Source organism: Mytilus galloprovincialis, chromosome 5, assembly GCF_965363235.1.
Source record: "Mytilus galloprovincialis chromosome 5, xbMytGall1.hap1.1, whole genome shotgun sequence".
In the NCBI taxonomy this organism is placed as follows: Eukaryota; Metazoa; Mollusca; class Bivalvia; order Mytilida; family Mytilidae; genus Mytilus; species Mytilus galloprovincialis.
In genome coordinates, this window is record NC_134842.1 from 56,396,393 (window position 1) to 56,411,896 (window position 15,504).

Below are 15,504 nucleotides of genomic sequence, written 5' to 3' on the forward strand. Positions count from 1 at the left end.
TTGTTTGGTATCTTTAGTCAGAGCAATTAATAGCTGTACCACAACAATCCAGAATTACTCTGCAAAAGAAGGATGAATCTACAGCTAAAGCTCTCAGTGAAAGTTTATTGGCAAAGTTACGTCCCTTTAGAGGAAGTTCATCATCCATAACATTAGCAGCTCTAACTGGCCTTGACCCTATCACCTCCAGGAAAGATGATGGTAAAGGGTTTTTTTTAACTTGCATTGACATTTATTGTGATTTAGTATGCAGCAAATTCTGATCATTTTTATAAGATATAAATTTTTTTATATCTGTAAAATTATTTTCTATGAACATGATAAAAAGAATGATTTTACATGTAAACAATTCAAATACTTATCTGAAGCAATTTGGACATCAAATTTCTAACTCATTAACTCATTAGATCCAAAAGATTTCATTTACAGGCCAAAGATGGTTAAATGGTTGATATATTTTATCTCTCCACGAATTTATATAGATGGATTATTTTATGATTGTTTACTAAGTGTCCAGTGGCAAATATATTGTGCAAATTCAAGACAAAACTTCCCCGGGCATTAACATGATTTATCTAATGGATTTGAAAAATTTCTTCTTTTAATTATTGAATTTAACTTTAATTGTTTTTTAGGCATTCTTGCTGGTAGTACAAGCTGTGGAATATCTCTAAAAAACTTAGTCAAAACACCAGTGACATGTGATGGCAGCCATGTTTTATTTCTGACTTCAATATCAGGTGGCACTACAACCAGTTCTGCTTCCAGAGGGTTGTTTGGTGGAGGCCCTGGTTTGACAGGTCTGAGGAGTGAGTCTTTAATTTAAGGATCATTTTTAAAGTATTTAAGGTGGTACCCAACAAATTCACTTAAATTAATTTGGCTCTTTTAATTTTCATAAAATTTTGTCAAAGTATTTACTTTGACCTTTAAACAAAAATATAAAAATTTCAAAAATTTTGAACACACCGTTTTGTCAGAAAAATTACACTGGTTATATAGCAGTTTGACAAACACCAATTTTGATCATTGAGAAGCTTAATATTCCTTTAACAACACACCGTAATTAAAACATTTAGCTGACTTTACAGAGTTATCTTCCTGTAGTGTTAGGTACCACCTTAATAAACTACTGTCAATTATGTATTTTTTTTATCTGACAGTAAAATAGGCACTCTTAATCATTTTTTTTATAAGTGTCATAAAAGTTATGTTCTTGAAAACTTGGCACTCTTCTCGACTCATCAGGAACTATGGTGTTTATTTGTAAACAGGACAAAAATACACTGTAGAAAATTTCTTAATCAAGGAAGTGATACTAGCTCATGTACTAAAAATAGGACAAAGAAATTTTTGTTTGTAAACTGCTTGATTGTACTTTTATTTCCTATCACATGGTTGTTATAAAATCAATTTGTTTTGTTTGAAATTGTATTGATTTGTAAGAAAATATTAATTTGTTAAAAAGTAAATTTTGTTCTACAAACTTTTTATTACTGTAAATTCAGAAATTATTGTGATGTTTTATTATTGCGAAAAATGCGACAGGGTTATCATGGTTATAATAGCAATAATTAAAACTTGCATTTTGAATTTATCACAAAAATTGAAATCGCATTTGAGTCTAAAATGTCAAAATCGCAATAATAAATGCATGCAAAAATTTCTGAATTTACAGTATCTAATGTTATTAAATACATATGTTGTCGCAATAAATTAACTTCTTTTTATCATTTCCATCTGTTATTTTGTTGTAGCTTTAGGTTCCTGTATGTGTTTCCATGTTAAAGATGGACTGTATGCTACAAAGACAGATCTAAGTGATGCTCCCACATGCTCTCTTGGTAGAGGGGCGGCCATTTCTGCTGTTGGTAAGGAGAGGGTTTTGAGGTGTACAAAACTTTCAGAACTTACAAATTGCTGTCATATTTTGACATATGATGAAGGAAAGGCAAAAGATACCGAAGCGATATTCAAACTCAGAAGTTGAAAAAATAAACTGACAGACTCGGACTTCTCTTGAACTGAATTTTAATGTGCGTATTGTTATGTGTTTACTTTTCTGCATTGGCTAGAGGTATAGGGGGAGGGTTGAGATCTCACAAACATGTTTAACCCCGCCGCATTTTTGCGCCTGTCCCAAGTCGGAGCCTCTGGCCTTTGTTAGTCTTGTATCATTTTAACTTTTAGTTTTTTGTGTACAATTTGGAGTTAAGTATGGTGTTCATTATCACTGAACCAGTATATATTTGTTATGGGGCCAGCTGAAGGACGCCTCCGGGTGCGAGAATTTCTCGTTGCATTGAAGACCTGTTGGTGACCTTCTGCTGTTGTCTGCTCTATGGTCGGGTTGTTGTCTCTTTGGCACATTCCCCATTTCCATTCTCAATTTTATTGCATTGGCAAAAAACCAGAATCAACAAAAAGACACAGTACACAAAAACACAACAAAGAAAACTATCACTAACCCCACCAAAAACACTAACCCCACCAAAAACACTAACCCCACCAAAAACACTAACCCCACCAAAAACACTAACCCCACCAAAAAATATTTGTAGATTTTTACAGTATATACAGTAAAAAACAAATTTTCAACAAAGTATATATTTTCCAAGGAGTCATATGCATCCATGTCAAAATCGAGGAAATCAAAGAAATACATGAAAAACACAATTTTTACGAATCCAAGAAAATTGGTACACCCAAAAATAAATGAATCTACAGTAAATTTTGAATGATTCTATTAAAAATGATCCATTTTTTCTTCCATCTAATAATTATTTTTAACGTTCATATCTAATTCATCAAAGGAATAGAATTATTAAAGATCAACTTCTTTTAGTCTTAATTCTACTCACAGAATTATATTCATTGTGTTATTAGATGAAATTTGACAGGTAATTGTAGATCTGTGAATCATTCCACTTCTATATTCTAAACAGGTTTATGTTTTGATGTGATGAACAATTCTATTTGGATGTGCAGTAATGATTGGGTTGATCAGTTCTATAACCCAGCTCATCAGGCACAACATCACATACACAGACGGCTCAGAATCCTACAGAAACCCAGTAAGGAAGGTATGTATGTCCTTAAATAATTATTAGCAAAGGGAACTAATCTGATAAGTTTATCAATATGTTGATAATATTTATGTATCCTCGTCTCATTAGTTTTTGTGCTATTAAGAATGCTTTGTGACATCACAATTTCCTTTGAAAAAGTATGCTTAGTACAAATTCATATGACATAGGAAAACATATGATCTGACCTTGTTATCTTTTTATATACTTTTTTCATTGAAAAAAATAACTTGTCAAAGTATAACTTATGATTTACATTATTTGTAGAATAATTTGTGAAAAGAGATATTGGTTTCCCCAGTATCAAATTCTTATACAATTTCTTACTTCATCTGTAGTTTTCACATTCATTTTGTTGTAATCCTCTGGATTCAATGAAAAAATAATCTGCAATTTTCACAATCTGTGAAAAGTGTCACCCTTAAATTTCAGTCTGTGAAAGTCACTTTCTGTATTACAGTCAGTCTAAAGTTACCTTTGATTTTTCAGTGAGTTTAGAGCAGAATAGAGAAGGAGTAATCAAAGATTTATTACAACATGTTGGCAGTATGTGTTTACACCAGATTAACAATGACCTCCTCCACACACCTCTGGGGTCATATATCCTACAGCAACACTCGGCTGATCTTGTCCATGTTGGAAGAATTGTAGACATTTTACAAAGGTCACTAGAAGTCAAGGACAACCAGATAATTCTGTGTTCATTGATAGTTTTACAGGTAAGGGACGACATCAAAAGATCGATGTAGGATAAAAAACTTAAATCGAATAGTTTGGGGGTGGGGGGGTCAACCCTGCTGCAAGTTTTGTTAATTTAAAATCGATTTTACATATATCCATATAGGTAAATCAATTTTTCCCAAATTAAGTTAAGAAGGGGGGTAGGGGGGTCAGTGAAAAAACTATGTGAATTAAGTTTTTTATCCTACATTGAACTTTTGATGTCGTCCCTAACATAATATAGAGGTCACATATAGAGATATAAAAGATCAAAATTATCAAGGGGGCAATAAAAACTACAACACTATTGCAAAAAAAAAAGTACTCAGAAAACTGAAGATTGATTAACATGAAACCCTAAAAAAACAGTGTTTAGTGCTGCTGCTTCACAATTGGCAACAAAATGTCAAAATCAAACAGAAGTGGACGGATAAGAACTGGGAAAAGTCGAACATCTGTGACAAACATATATTTTATGATGTCAAGCAGTATGAGTTCTGTGTAGGACTTAATTATATATATAAGTACGTCTGAGTCAGTGACAACTCTACAACAGATTTATCAATCGGATCACCAGCAATGATGGTGATACATGGCTGTGTACATTATGTATCTACAACTCGTCTAAACATCAACCCAACAATGTTAGATCTGTAAATTTGCTTTCGCAAATTTTTTGTTCTTCCCTCGCTGGGATTCGAACCCATGCTACTGAGATATTGTGACACCAAATCGCCTGCACTGTAGCCTTCCGGCTAGACCACACGATCACCCGGGCTTAATTATATATATATATACTATAATATAAATCTAAGATGTCATGCATCAGCCTTTCATAAACACTGGTTATGATGCATTTTCCACATTACTTGAGTTTCTGGAATAAAATTTCTTCAGGCTGGATTAAGACCAAATGTTTTGGAAGATAATAATATGAAATGTTTGTGAGCATCAAATTAAAAAAAGCTTATTGTACAGTCAGAGTTTTTCTAATGTCTGTTTTTCCAGTATAAAGGACTTTGAAATTTATTTTTAAAAATACTTTTTTTCAGAAAATCTACAATAAAAATATATTAAATTATGTCAGTAACAAATCAATGATTATGGTAATTGTGTTTAATGTTGATACTTATAACAGTATAGTAAAAAGATAAAACTATTTGTTTGAAGGTCATTTTACAAGCACTAAGGAATACTATTGTACTTTACTGTATTTGCATACATCTTACTTAAAATAATGCAGTGAACTTTATCTTAACTGAAATATTATTTGAATATTTTCAGTTGGTGTTCAGAGTTAGTATCTTCAAAAGGAAATCTAAGGAAGAGGAGGATGTACTCCAAAGATTAAGGTAAAAATAACTCACTCATTTCATAAACAAATGTAAAAAAAAATCTGACACTTTCTCAATGAAATAAGATGGATCATCCCTATTTTATGCAATTTTCCTTTGATCTTACTGAATGATAATATCCTTTCTCACTACAGTAGAGCTATATAAAAAATTATCCCTAAAAACTAAGGGTGCAAGTGCCGTAGTAAATAAAATTAGCAGCATCATCATAGGTTACATAGCGATAAACAGATTATCATTAGTCATCTCTCTTACTTTCGCCTCACTGGCTCAAGCTAGAAAATCATTCTTGTTTAGATGACCAACGATAATCTATAAATATCAAACACCTTAAATTAGATTTCCTTACCACCTTTTTACAGTTTTATGATTGTTGATAGGTAATGTTTACTAAATTTTCTGTTTTGCAGTAACTCATCTTATTATTTTACAGTGATTTAGTATGGAATCTGTTAAAATCTCGAGATAAACTAGACAAACCTACTGACAAAGAAGATTTTACCTCAGCTGTGATCACTGAAGCATGTCATGTTTTAACCAATGGGGTCAATGTATTATATCCAACAGAAACTGCTAAAAATAGACTAATGTTGAGTTTATTGGATAGTTCTTATGAGGCTCATATAGAACTTAGAGATATGATTCTTGTGGACTTTGCAGATCGTTTGAGAGGAATGACTTATAGTAATACAGAATCAAAATATCTCTGGTAAATACATTGAAGGATAATTATCATATATTCAGTTGTTTAATTACAAAAATGGTACAATTAGACAATAATGAAAAATAAGTTGCATTTGTAAGTTTTGCACACAAAAAATTGTAACATGACTTGGATAAGTTTTTGTGGTTTTTTTTAATAATTGACTCTTACAAGCACAGAATCTTTTTATATCTGGTGGTCTGGATATCAACTTATTGCATAAAAATAAGATGCAGCAGTCTGGATGTGAGAATTAGTTGCTCAAGAAATTGGTCTTTCGAAAGAGTAAATAATGTTCCTAATTTGTTTTGAAGTCCTTAAACTGTCACAAAAGACACAATGCAAGCAGGGCAATTGGTATGTTTTATGAAGAAAAAAAACTCACTGCTATAAATATTTGAATTGATGTTTTACAGGAAAATTTATAGAAAAGTACATTAGTTTCCTCCAAACTTAGTACTCTAAGGAATCTAACACTCTTTGTTGAGCAATCTACATGTATTAACTTTGCACATATATAGCTATACATTGCAATTATTTTACTTACAAATTTATTTTTAGTTTTAATGATGAAACTGTCAACTTGATACTAAAGATAGCTGTGAAGGAGTCTTGTGAATTGTTAAAGGAATCAGTTTCCATAGGGAAAAACCAGTTTGAAGAACTACAAGCTCGAGTACCTGTAAGACTTTGAACAGACGATGTCAGAAATACCTAGTTTATGATATTTGACTCGAGCACTTCATAATCTTTCATATTTTTTTCTGAAACAGAGTTAAATATTAATTCCAGATCCCATTTAAAAGAGGGACGAATGATACCAAACGGACAGTCAAGCTCATAAATCAAAAAATAAACTGACAACGCCAAGACTAAAAATGAAAAGAACAAACAGACAAACAATAGTACACATGACACAACATAGAAAACTAAAGAATAAACTACATGAACCCCACCAAAAGCTAGGGGTGATCTCAGGTGCTCTGGAAGGGTAAGCAGATCTGTATTGGGTTTAAAAATTTATAAAAATCATTTTTGGAAAAAATCATTTAGTTGGAAAATAAAGCAACTTTAAAATATTTTAAAACTAATATCATACATTTTCATCTTAGTTTTATATGATAATATAAACTGTAATTTATTTGTGGCAGCAAATATATCTATTGGTCTAAATGTCTTACCATTGGAACAATATATCTCACAGAAGTTGAAATAATGGTCATAGAAGTAACATTACACAATTGTCAAATCTCAATATTATAAAGCAAGTTATTTGTTTTGTAGGTAGCCTCATCTTGTCTGAGGTATATGATGTCACTACAATCATTTCTGTTGAGGGAAGCCATATTGTATAAGTCTAAAACAGAATCAGAAGATTCTACAAAACAGGATAATACAGTTTTGAAGGTGAGATAGATTTAAGCCCTTTGAGAAGGTGTTCTTTAAAAAAAAATCTTGAGGAGGAATAAGTTTTAGTCATAAGGCACCTCTATTAAAATCTGATGTGTAGAAGATAGTTCTAAATCCCTGTTTGGGATATAAAAAATAGTCTGTGACACACAATTCTCTTGTTTAAATCAAAATTATTTAATATAAATTAATACTACATAATGATAAAACAAGAGATTACACAATTACAAATTATAAGCTGTTCAGTTTATATTGTAAAGAATTTCAAAATGCAGGTCAACATCTCTAAAGGTAATTCCCCATAAATTGTGAACATTGACAGGTTAGCTCTATGTCTTTGAATTTTGCAATTTCTGCCTATTCATGGCTGAGAGAGATCTGAACTACTAGATTCTCAAATTATTGTGTGCATTAAATATTGCCATTTTTGAAAAATAACCAAGAATGAGAGTTTAACTATTGTGATTTTAAGAAAAGCTACATACAGATACATATATCAGGTATCAGAATGCGAGTTCTTATTACAATACATAAGTAGTCACATTATAAGCATTAATAAAACTGCACGATAATTTCTGAATTTACAGTAATACTAATATATAGAGATGTGGTATGATTGCCAATGAGATAACTTTCCATCAAAGTCTTCAACACAGATTTTTGGCTCACACCGAAAAGCAAGCTATAAAGGGTCCCAAAAAGGACTATTGTTTTATGTTTATATGATCATGATTTTAATATATTATTTTTTGTGTTTTTTTGCCATATTACAGGAATTACAAATATCCATCATGAATCTGGCTTCCAAAGTATTTAGAGGTTCTTACCAAGTAAGTAAAAAAAAAAATCATTCTAGCTTTGTATCATTATACATATATGCTTCATGAACCAATGTATGTTTTAACAAAACACACAATTTGTTTGGTATACATTTTGTATTACCTAATATTAGAACAATACTGTTGAAGAACTGGCATCACAATATTTCCATTATCTTATTTGAAGTCTGATATCCTACATGTAGAATGATTCCACAAAGAGATTGTATTTTATACAAATCAGCAAAACATGGCAACTCCTCTAAAGCAGGCAGATATTTATTCTAAAATATGGAATTCTAACGCATTATTGCATAAGAACCAATATCGTCAATTTTTCTTTTGAAGAGTTGTGTTCTGCAATTTTCTTATGTTTTTAATGAACATTAAAAAAAATAGCAAGAGCTTTCTTAACTTTAAAATTAAATAATAAATTATTTTTCTTTTCACCAGGTTCTAGAAGCTTTATTAGACACATGTAGTACAGTAATTTCAAAACATAAAGAGGACTTGGAATATTGGTTACAAGGATTAGAACGACTGGCTAAAGCCACTGTATTGGGACATCTACTTCCTGTCCTCCTGACAGCCATGACTCACCCTAACTTACGATGTTTACAATTTGGTGATAATTTAATGTCACAGTTGGTGCACCTAGTTGTTTTAACCAGCCAAGTAAGATTTAATATCTCCCACTAATGTTACAGTGTAAATGTTAATATGTTACTGTATACTTTTAGTGATGACCAATTAATTTTCATGAGTGATTTATATCTATGACTTTCTTGAATAAGTAAAACTTTGATCTTCCAATATGTAAATACATCAGGAAATTAAGAGAAAAAGTTAACTTGTCTTATGGTCGGTTTTATAAAAGATCTAAACATAAGAAAAGTATTTTGTGATATAAAGTACTGTTCTTTGTGTTTAGGATGTTTTAACTCTTTTAACATGTGCAGAATTCTTTTGGAAACCAGAACTCATAAAACATGGTAAATTTACTAATATTTTATTTTGTTGGTATTAGGCTGCTCTGTTGTTGAAAAGTCAAGTCCAAGCAGTACAACAGGAGATATTTGAAAAAGATTCTGATATAGATGTAGCAGAGCTAATTGGTCAGGCTGTCAATTTAGAAAAGTAGGTTGTGTAAAAATAATTATTGAAATGTTAAAAGTTTATCCATTTAAAATTTAAAAGTTCATTATCCAGTTTTTACAGGAAGTCAATTCATTAAATTGGAAGCTGTAATGCTAACAAATTTTGGGGAGGTTCAAAAGAATGATAATATTTGGCAGAGAAAGGGAAAAAGTATGTTCTGCCACAAAGTAATTTAGTTGTACGTGACAATAGATGTCTATGATGAGTTTATTTACAACCACTGGGTTGATGCCACTAATGGTGTAGTTTTAATTCTGTGTTGACTTGAGTTATCATTGATATATTCATAATTATAAATTAACTGTTTACAAAACTGAACTTTTTTAAATGCTAAATACTAAAGGTTGTAAGTTGCAAAATGATGCTCCTATCTCATACTAGCATTTTATTACAAAAAAACTTGCATTATACGTCAATTGGTCTATACCAATATACCTCAATTGGTGGATTATACGTCAATTGAGGTATAATCCACCAATTGGTGGTTATTCCTGACCTGTTAGACCTTTTCTAAAAGAAACAAAAAATTTTTTTACCTAAAATTTTGTGGGGAGAAGGGGGTTCGAACTATGTACCAGTGCAAACTATACAAGCCTTTCTATGGTATTTATTTGTACAAAAACACAGCCAGTAGTCAATATATACTGAAGATCATTCAGGTTTTCTTGACCTATTCATTTGTACTAAAAAAAACAGCTAGTTGTCATCTTCACTTCACACACACACATACATGTATACCAATATCAATTATATGCTGACGAGACATGTTGCAATGTTAAACTAAATAAATTATGGTATGTGAAAATCAAGACTTGCATAAAAAATATCCCAATATTAGAGACAGTGGCGTCATTTTTCCTCAGAGCTTTCAGCTCTTTGATTAACCTCAGGAATATTTTACCTTAGCTGTATTTGGCAAAACTTTTAGAAATTTTTGGTCCTCAATGCTCTTTAACTTCCTACTTTATTTGGCCTTTTTAACATTATTTGTATCAAGCATCACTGTAGATGAAATGCATGTCTGGTGCAAATATAAAATTTCAACCCTGGTATAGTGTTTATTTTCAAGAAATATTTTCCATATTGGTTCTTGTATCATCTCTACACTCATATGAGACAGGGGCTGATATGGGAGTCTTGGGATGACACAAAGTTTTTATGGAAAAATACAATATATAACAGTGTCTCCGTTCTCTAACTTAAGTTTGCTGCAACCAAATTTTATGAAACTTATACACAATGCTTATTACCACTGAACTAAACATAGATCAACTTTGAAATTTGGTGGTGTCCCTTTTTAGCTCACCTGGCCCGAAGGGCCAAGTGAGCTTTTCTCACCACTTGGCGTCCGTCGTCCGTCGTCCGTCGTCCGGCGTCGTCCGTCGTCGTCGTCGTTAACAATTTACATTTTGAACTTCTTCTAGAGAACCACCGAATGGAATGGAACCAAACATGGCATGAATGTTCCTTATGAGGTTCTGACCAAGTGTTGTTACTTTGTAGCCGATCCATCATCCAAGATGGCCGCCAGCGGGGGACTTAGTTTAACATAGGACGCTATGGGAAATGCATACAAATGACTTCTTTTAGAGAACCATTGAATGGAATGAAACCAAACATGGCATGAATGTTCCTTATGAGGTGCTGACCAAGTGTTGTTACTTTGTTGCCGATCCATCATCCAAGATGGACGCCAGCCGGGGACTTAGTTTAGCATAGGACCCTATGGGAAATGCATACAAATGACTTCTTTTAGAGAACCACTGAATGGAATAAAACCAAACATAGCATGAATTATCCTTATGGGGTGCTGACCAAGTGTTGTTACTTTGTAGCCGATCCATCATCCAAGATGGCCGCCAGCGGGGGACTTAGTTTAACATAGGACCCTATGGGAAATGCATACAAATGACTTCTTCTAGAGAACCATGAAATGGAATGAAACCAAACATATCATGAATGTTCCTTATGGAGTGCTGACCAAGTGTTGTTACTTTGTTGCTGATCCATCATCCAAGATGGCCGCCAGCCGGGGACTTAGTTTAACATAGGACCCTATGGGAAATGCATACAAATGACTTCTTTTAGAGAACCACTGAATGGAATAAAACAAAACATGGCATGAATGTTCCTTATGGGATGCTGACCAAGTGTTGTTACTTTGTAGCTAATCCATTATCCAAGAAGGCCGCCAGCGGGGGACTTAGTTTAACATAGGACCCTATTGGAAATGCATACAAATCACTTCTTCTAGTGAACCACTGAATGGAATGAAACCAAACATGGCATGAATGTTCCTTATGTGGTGCTGACCAAGTGTTGTTACTTTGTAGCTGATCCATCATCCAAGATGGCCGCCAGCGTGGGACTTAGTTTAACATAGGACCCTATGGGAAATGCATACAAATGACTTCTTTTAGAGAACCACTGAATGGAATGAAATCAAACATGGCATGAATGTTCCTAATGTGGTGCTGACCAAGTGTTGTTACTTTGTAGCCGATCCATTATCCAAGATTGCCGCCAGTGGGGGACTTAGTTTAACATAGGACCCTATGGGAAATGCATACAAATGACTTCTTTTAGAGAACCACTGAATGGAATAAAACCAAACATTGCATGAATGTTCCTTATGAGGTGCTGACCAAGTGTTGTTACTTTGTAGCCGATCCATCATCCAAGATGGCCGCCAGCAGGGGACTTAGTTTAACATAGGACCCTATGGGAAATGCATACAAATGACTTCTTTTAGAGAACCACTGAATGGAATAAAACCAAACATGGCATGAATGTTCCTTATGAGGTGCTGACCAAGTGTTGTTACTTTGTAGCCGATCCGTCATCCAAGATGGCCGCCAGTCGGGGACTTTTGAATGAAATTAAACATGTTCCTTTCCTTATAACTGAGGTTGTGTTGTCACTTTTAGCCAAATTTTATATTTTTTTATATGATTTCAAAAACCCAAGTAGAATCAGGTGAGCGATACAGGCTCTTGAGAGCCTCTAGTTAAAATGTTGTAGAGCTATGTCTGTTTACAAATTTGAAAAATTTTCTGCATTTTTTGTTTCCGTTCTTTACCTTAAGTTTGCCTCAACCAAATTTTATGAAACTTATACACGATACTTATTATCATAAAATGTAGGAGAAGTAAAATTTGAGTAACATAATTTTTTCAGTTCTTCAGTTATGTCCCTTTATAATTTTATATGATATGCTAGCTGGGGCATTATCTGTGTCCCATGTGCACATGCCCCATTTATTCTAAACTAAACAAAAATATGTGTTGTTTCTTTTTATATTTAAGAGTTATCCTGTTGGGATATATATTCATACAATTGTTTGTTTTTATTAACTAGTTGTGATCTGAAAGAGAAAGAGGAGGAAGGATTCCTTGCTGGACTAAAGATCCCAGCCCCCTGGTCATCAGGGAAGGCTATAGAGAGTATACATCCGGTCCGAGACAATTACAAGTTGAAGGAGAGTGTCCATATCCCTGGGGCTAGGTGTCTGTATCTTAGATTTGACCCCAGATGTGCCTCACAATACGATTATGATAAGGTAAACAATCTTGATGTCTATTTTACAGAGCAAATTTATACTGTGCAAAACTTTTATTAAAGGACAGATTTTTGTCAGATTTTGTTGACAATGTTTTATAATAAATGTGTTTGGCAATATCATTAGGAGATAATTTCTTAAATTTAATAACTTACTGAATAAGATGATTGTAAAATGACAATTAAAGATAGATATTTTAGTCTGGCACTTTATTTACCCATAATTTGACTGTTTATACATTATCTATTTACAAAAAATTGTAAATTTTGTTATTTTGAATTTAAGAAACTTTGAGGAACATCTTAAATTCATCAATTCAGAACATACAATTAAACATAAGAATAAGTTAACAAGTAACACAATCCTGAAAGTACTTGAAAAGGACAGTAGAAGTTGAACAGAAAAATAATCATTATATTTTCATAGATGTTATTTTCTCAACTTGTGCTTAGTACCTAAAGTTGATAATCACTTAAACATTCTTTGGATCTTTATGTTTTTTTTTCTTCATTACGTCCTGTACACAGTTAAAACCTTTTATATACCTATTGCTGATATTTATGTTTGTAGTTAGTACTGTATGCTGGCCCAACCACAAACTCCAAGAAGGTAGCTGAGTATGGAGGTAATACAAATGGATTTGGCAGCCGAAGTGTTCTGGGATCTGGATGGCCCAAAGATCTTGTTAAAGTATGTTACTATTATTTTACATTTTAAGCAGATATATATATATATATTTATTGAAATTTTTAAATAATTTTTTTTTGGGGGGGGGGGGGGGGGGAATTGAAAAGAATGTAGACATTTTGAAAGGTATTAAAAAAATTTCCGAATAGAAATTATAAATGTAAATGTTCTGTTTTACTATTCAAAAAATAAGTTTATATACCAAAATTGATATGCTCTTGTAAACATTTGAATCTGACTGCTTAAATTCACTTTACAACATCATTTGCAGGTTGAAGGAGATACAGTCACATTTTCTTTTGAGATGAGAAGTGGAAGAGAGCATAACACACCAGACAAGGCTATGTGGGGCTTTATGTGTACCGTCAGGGCTCAGGTAAGGCAAAAGAACTTGTTGGAAACTACCTTTAACACTAGATTACAACATATAGGAGTGTTTGTGATTGAAAAGTTGCACTGTTTAGGCTCATGTTAGGCCCATTAATGAAAGATAGCATAACACACCAGGCAATGAATATATTCATACTGTTGAAGATCACATTCGCAGTTATGTGAATTGACAATTTGGACTTGACCATAGGGTGAAATATGTGTCCTATCAAAGATCCATTCTTCTTTTCCCTACATAAACTCCATCAACATGATCAACCCACAAACAAAACAAAACTAGAGGATAAGCAGGACAAAGCAAAATAACCAATAAAAAAAGGCTAATGAAAACAGAGTATTTGTGGCAATGCTCTCTGGTTAGCTGTTCAGCAGGCATCAATTTCTGGATCATTTAAGCTCATCTCCTCTATGTTTGGAGTTAGTTATTTGTATTATGCAATGTATATCCTGATAGTTGTTTCTTTAATAATATATTGGTGAAAAATCATTGGATATGGTCAGAGATATAGATTTCTTCTATTAATTTGGGTCTCTTAGAATTAAGAAAAAAATCTGTAATTTTCTTATGAAAGTGTTGAGATGTTACATTATATATTTTATTTTCAGGAATCTACAGAAGAGGTATCCATTGGCCTTCCATTTTTAGCAGATTTAGCTCTAGGATTATCTGTACTGGCCTGTACCATGCTACAACTCTTATATGAGGGACCAGATAAATCTAAACAAGAAATCAGTTGTACACATTTACTCAGATCTAAATTATTACAAAGGTTTGTACATTAAATATCTTTGCACAAACTACTATATATCATTAGAAAAAGTAGAAATTATTATAGATTATCATTGATTTTCTCGCTCGAGCCGGTACGGCTAAAATGAGAAAAGCAATCGAGTTGAGATGACCAATGAATATCTGTATATCGCTATTTTACCTATGACGACATTGTTTATTTCATGTTAACTCATTAACAACAGCATGTGCTCCCTTAGTTTCATATCACTCGACTGTGCTGAGAAAGGAAATTATCAGTCAGTAATATCAAAGGGAAATTTTGTAAAATAGCTATAACAAGCAGTACTAACTTTAAAGTGTTTGGCTGATCCGACTAGGGATTGAATCAACTGATTCACTTGAGATTAGCACACAACCACAGCGGCTGAGGAGAAGTTAGCACACAACCACATAGGCTGAGGAGAAGTTAGCACACAACCACAGAGGCTGAGGAGAAGTTCGAATATGGATCTGAATTAAACCAACAGCAAATAATACAACTTACAAATATAGTTTGTTTTCCTTTTTGTTTTTGTGGAGGACATAATCTTTAAACCAAGTATGAAATAATGAATTGTTGATGATGTTTTAATTTTTTTTTAAACAAAACATTTTTTGTGATTTCTTGAAATTACTGTTTTATTTTGATACTGTTTTATTTGATATTGACACTGACTATATGTTATATTTTGAGATTGATAAATGCTGTGGATTCATAAGTATTTGTTAAATGTTCAACAAATTGCAAATTTTATAAACGAATATATATATGCAGACTTTGCCAAAACAATGAAATTAAATGTTAAAAATAAATGAATCCATTGTAGTCACTAATTAAAATTATTA

At 32.6% G+C, this 15,504-nt stretch overlaps 1 protein-coding gene across 1 annotated transcript in view; it reads left to right on the forward strand.

Moving 5' to 3' along the window:
* Nucleotides 1-15,504, forward strand: part of LOC143076085 (putative E3 ubiquitin-protein ligase HECTD4) — a 76,034-nt gene that overhangs the window by 21,689 nt on the left and 38,841 nt on the right. The window contains exons 6-21 of the mRNA XM_076251719.1: nucleotides 18-201; nucleotides 636-809; nucleotides 1,758-1,871; nucleotides 2,946-3,083; nucleotides 3,576-3,805; nucleotides 5,091-5,158; nucleotides 5,595-5,870; nucleotides 6,426-6,546; nucleotides 7,149-7,271; nucleotides 8,048-8,104; nucleotides 8,546-8,767; nucleotides 9,120-9,229; nucleotides 12,608-12,809; nucleotides 13,380-13,499; nucleotides 13,768-13,872; nucleotides 14,493-14,656. Of these exons, the coding sequence (XP_076107834.1) occupies nucleotides 18-201; nucleotides 636-809; nucleotides 1,758-1,871; nucleotides 2,946-3,083; nucleotides 3,576-3,805; nucleotides 5,091-5,158; nucleotides 5,595-5,870; nucleotides 6,426-6,546; nucleotides 7,149-7,271; nucleotides 8,048-8,104; nucleotides 8,546-8,767; nucleotides 9,120-9,229; nucleotides 12,608-12,809; nucleotides 13,380-13,499; nucleotides 13,768-13,872; nucleotides 14,493-14,656 (2,408 nt within the window). The remainder of the gene's footprint in view (nucleotides 1-17; nucleotides 202-635; nucleotides 810-1,757; nucleotides 1,872-2,945; nucleotides 3,084-3,575; nucleotides 3,806-5,090; nucleotides 5,159-5,594; nucleotides 5,871-6,425; nucleotides 6,547-7,148; nucleotides 7,272-8,047; nucleotides 8,105-8,545; nucleotides 8,768-9,119; nucleotides 9,230-12,607; nucleotides 12,810-13,379; nucleotides 13,500-13,767; nucleotides 13,873-14,492; nucleotides 14,657-15,504) is intronic.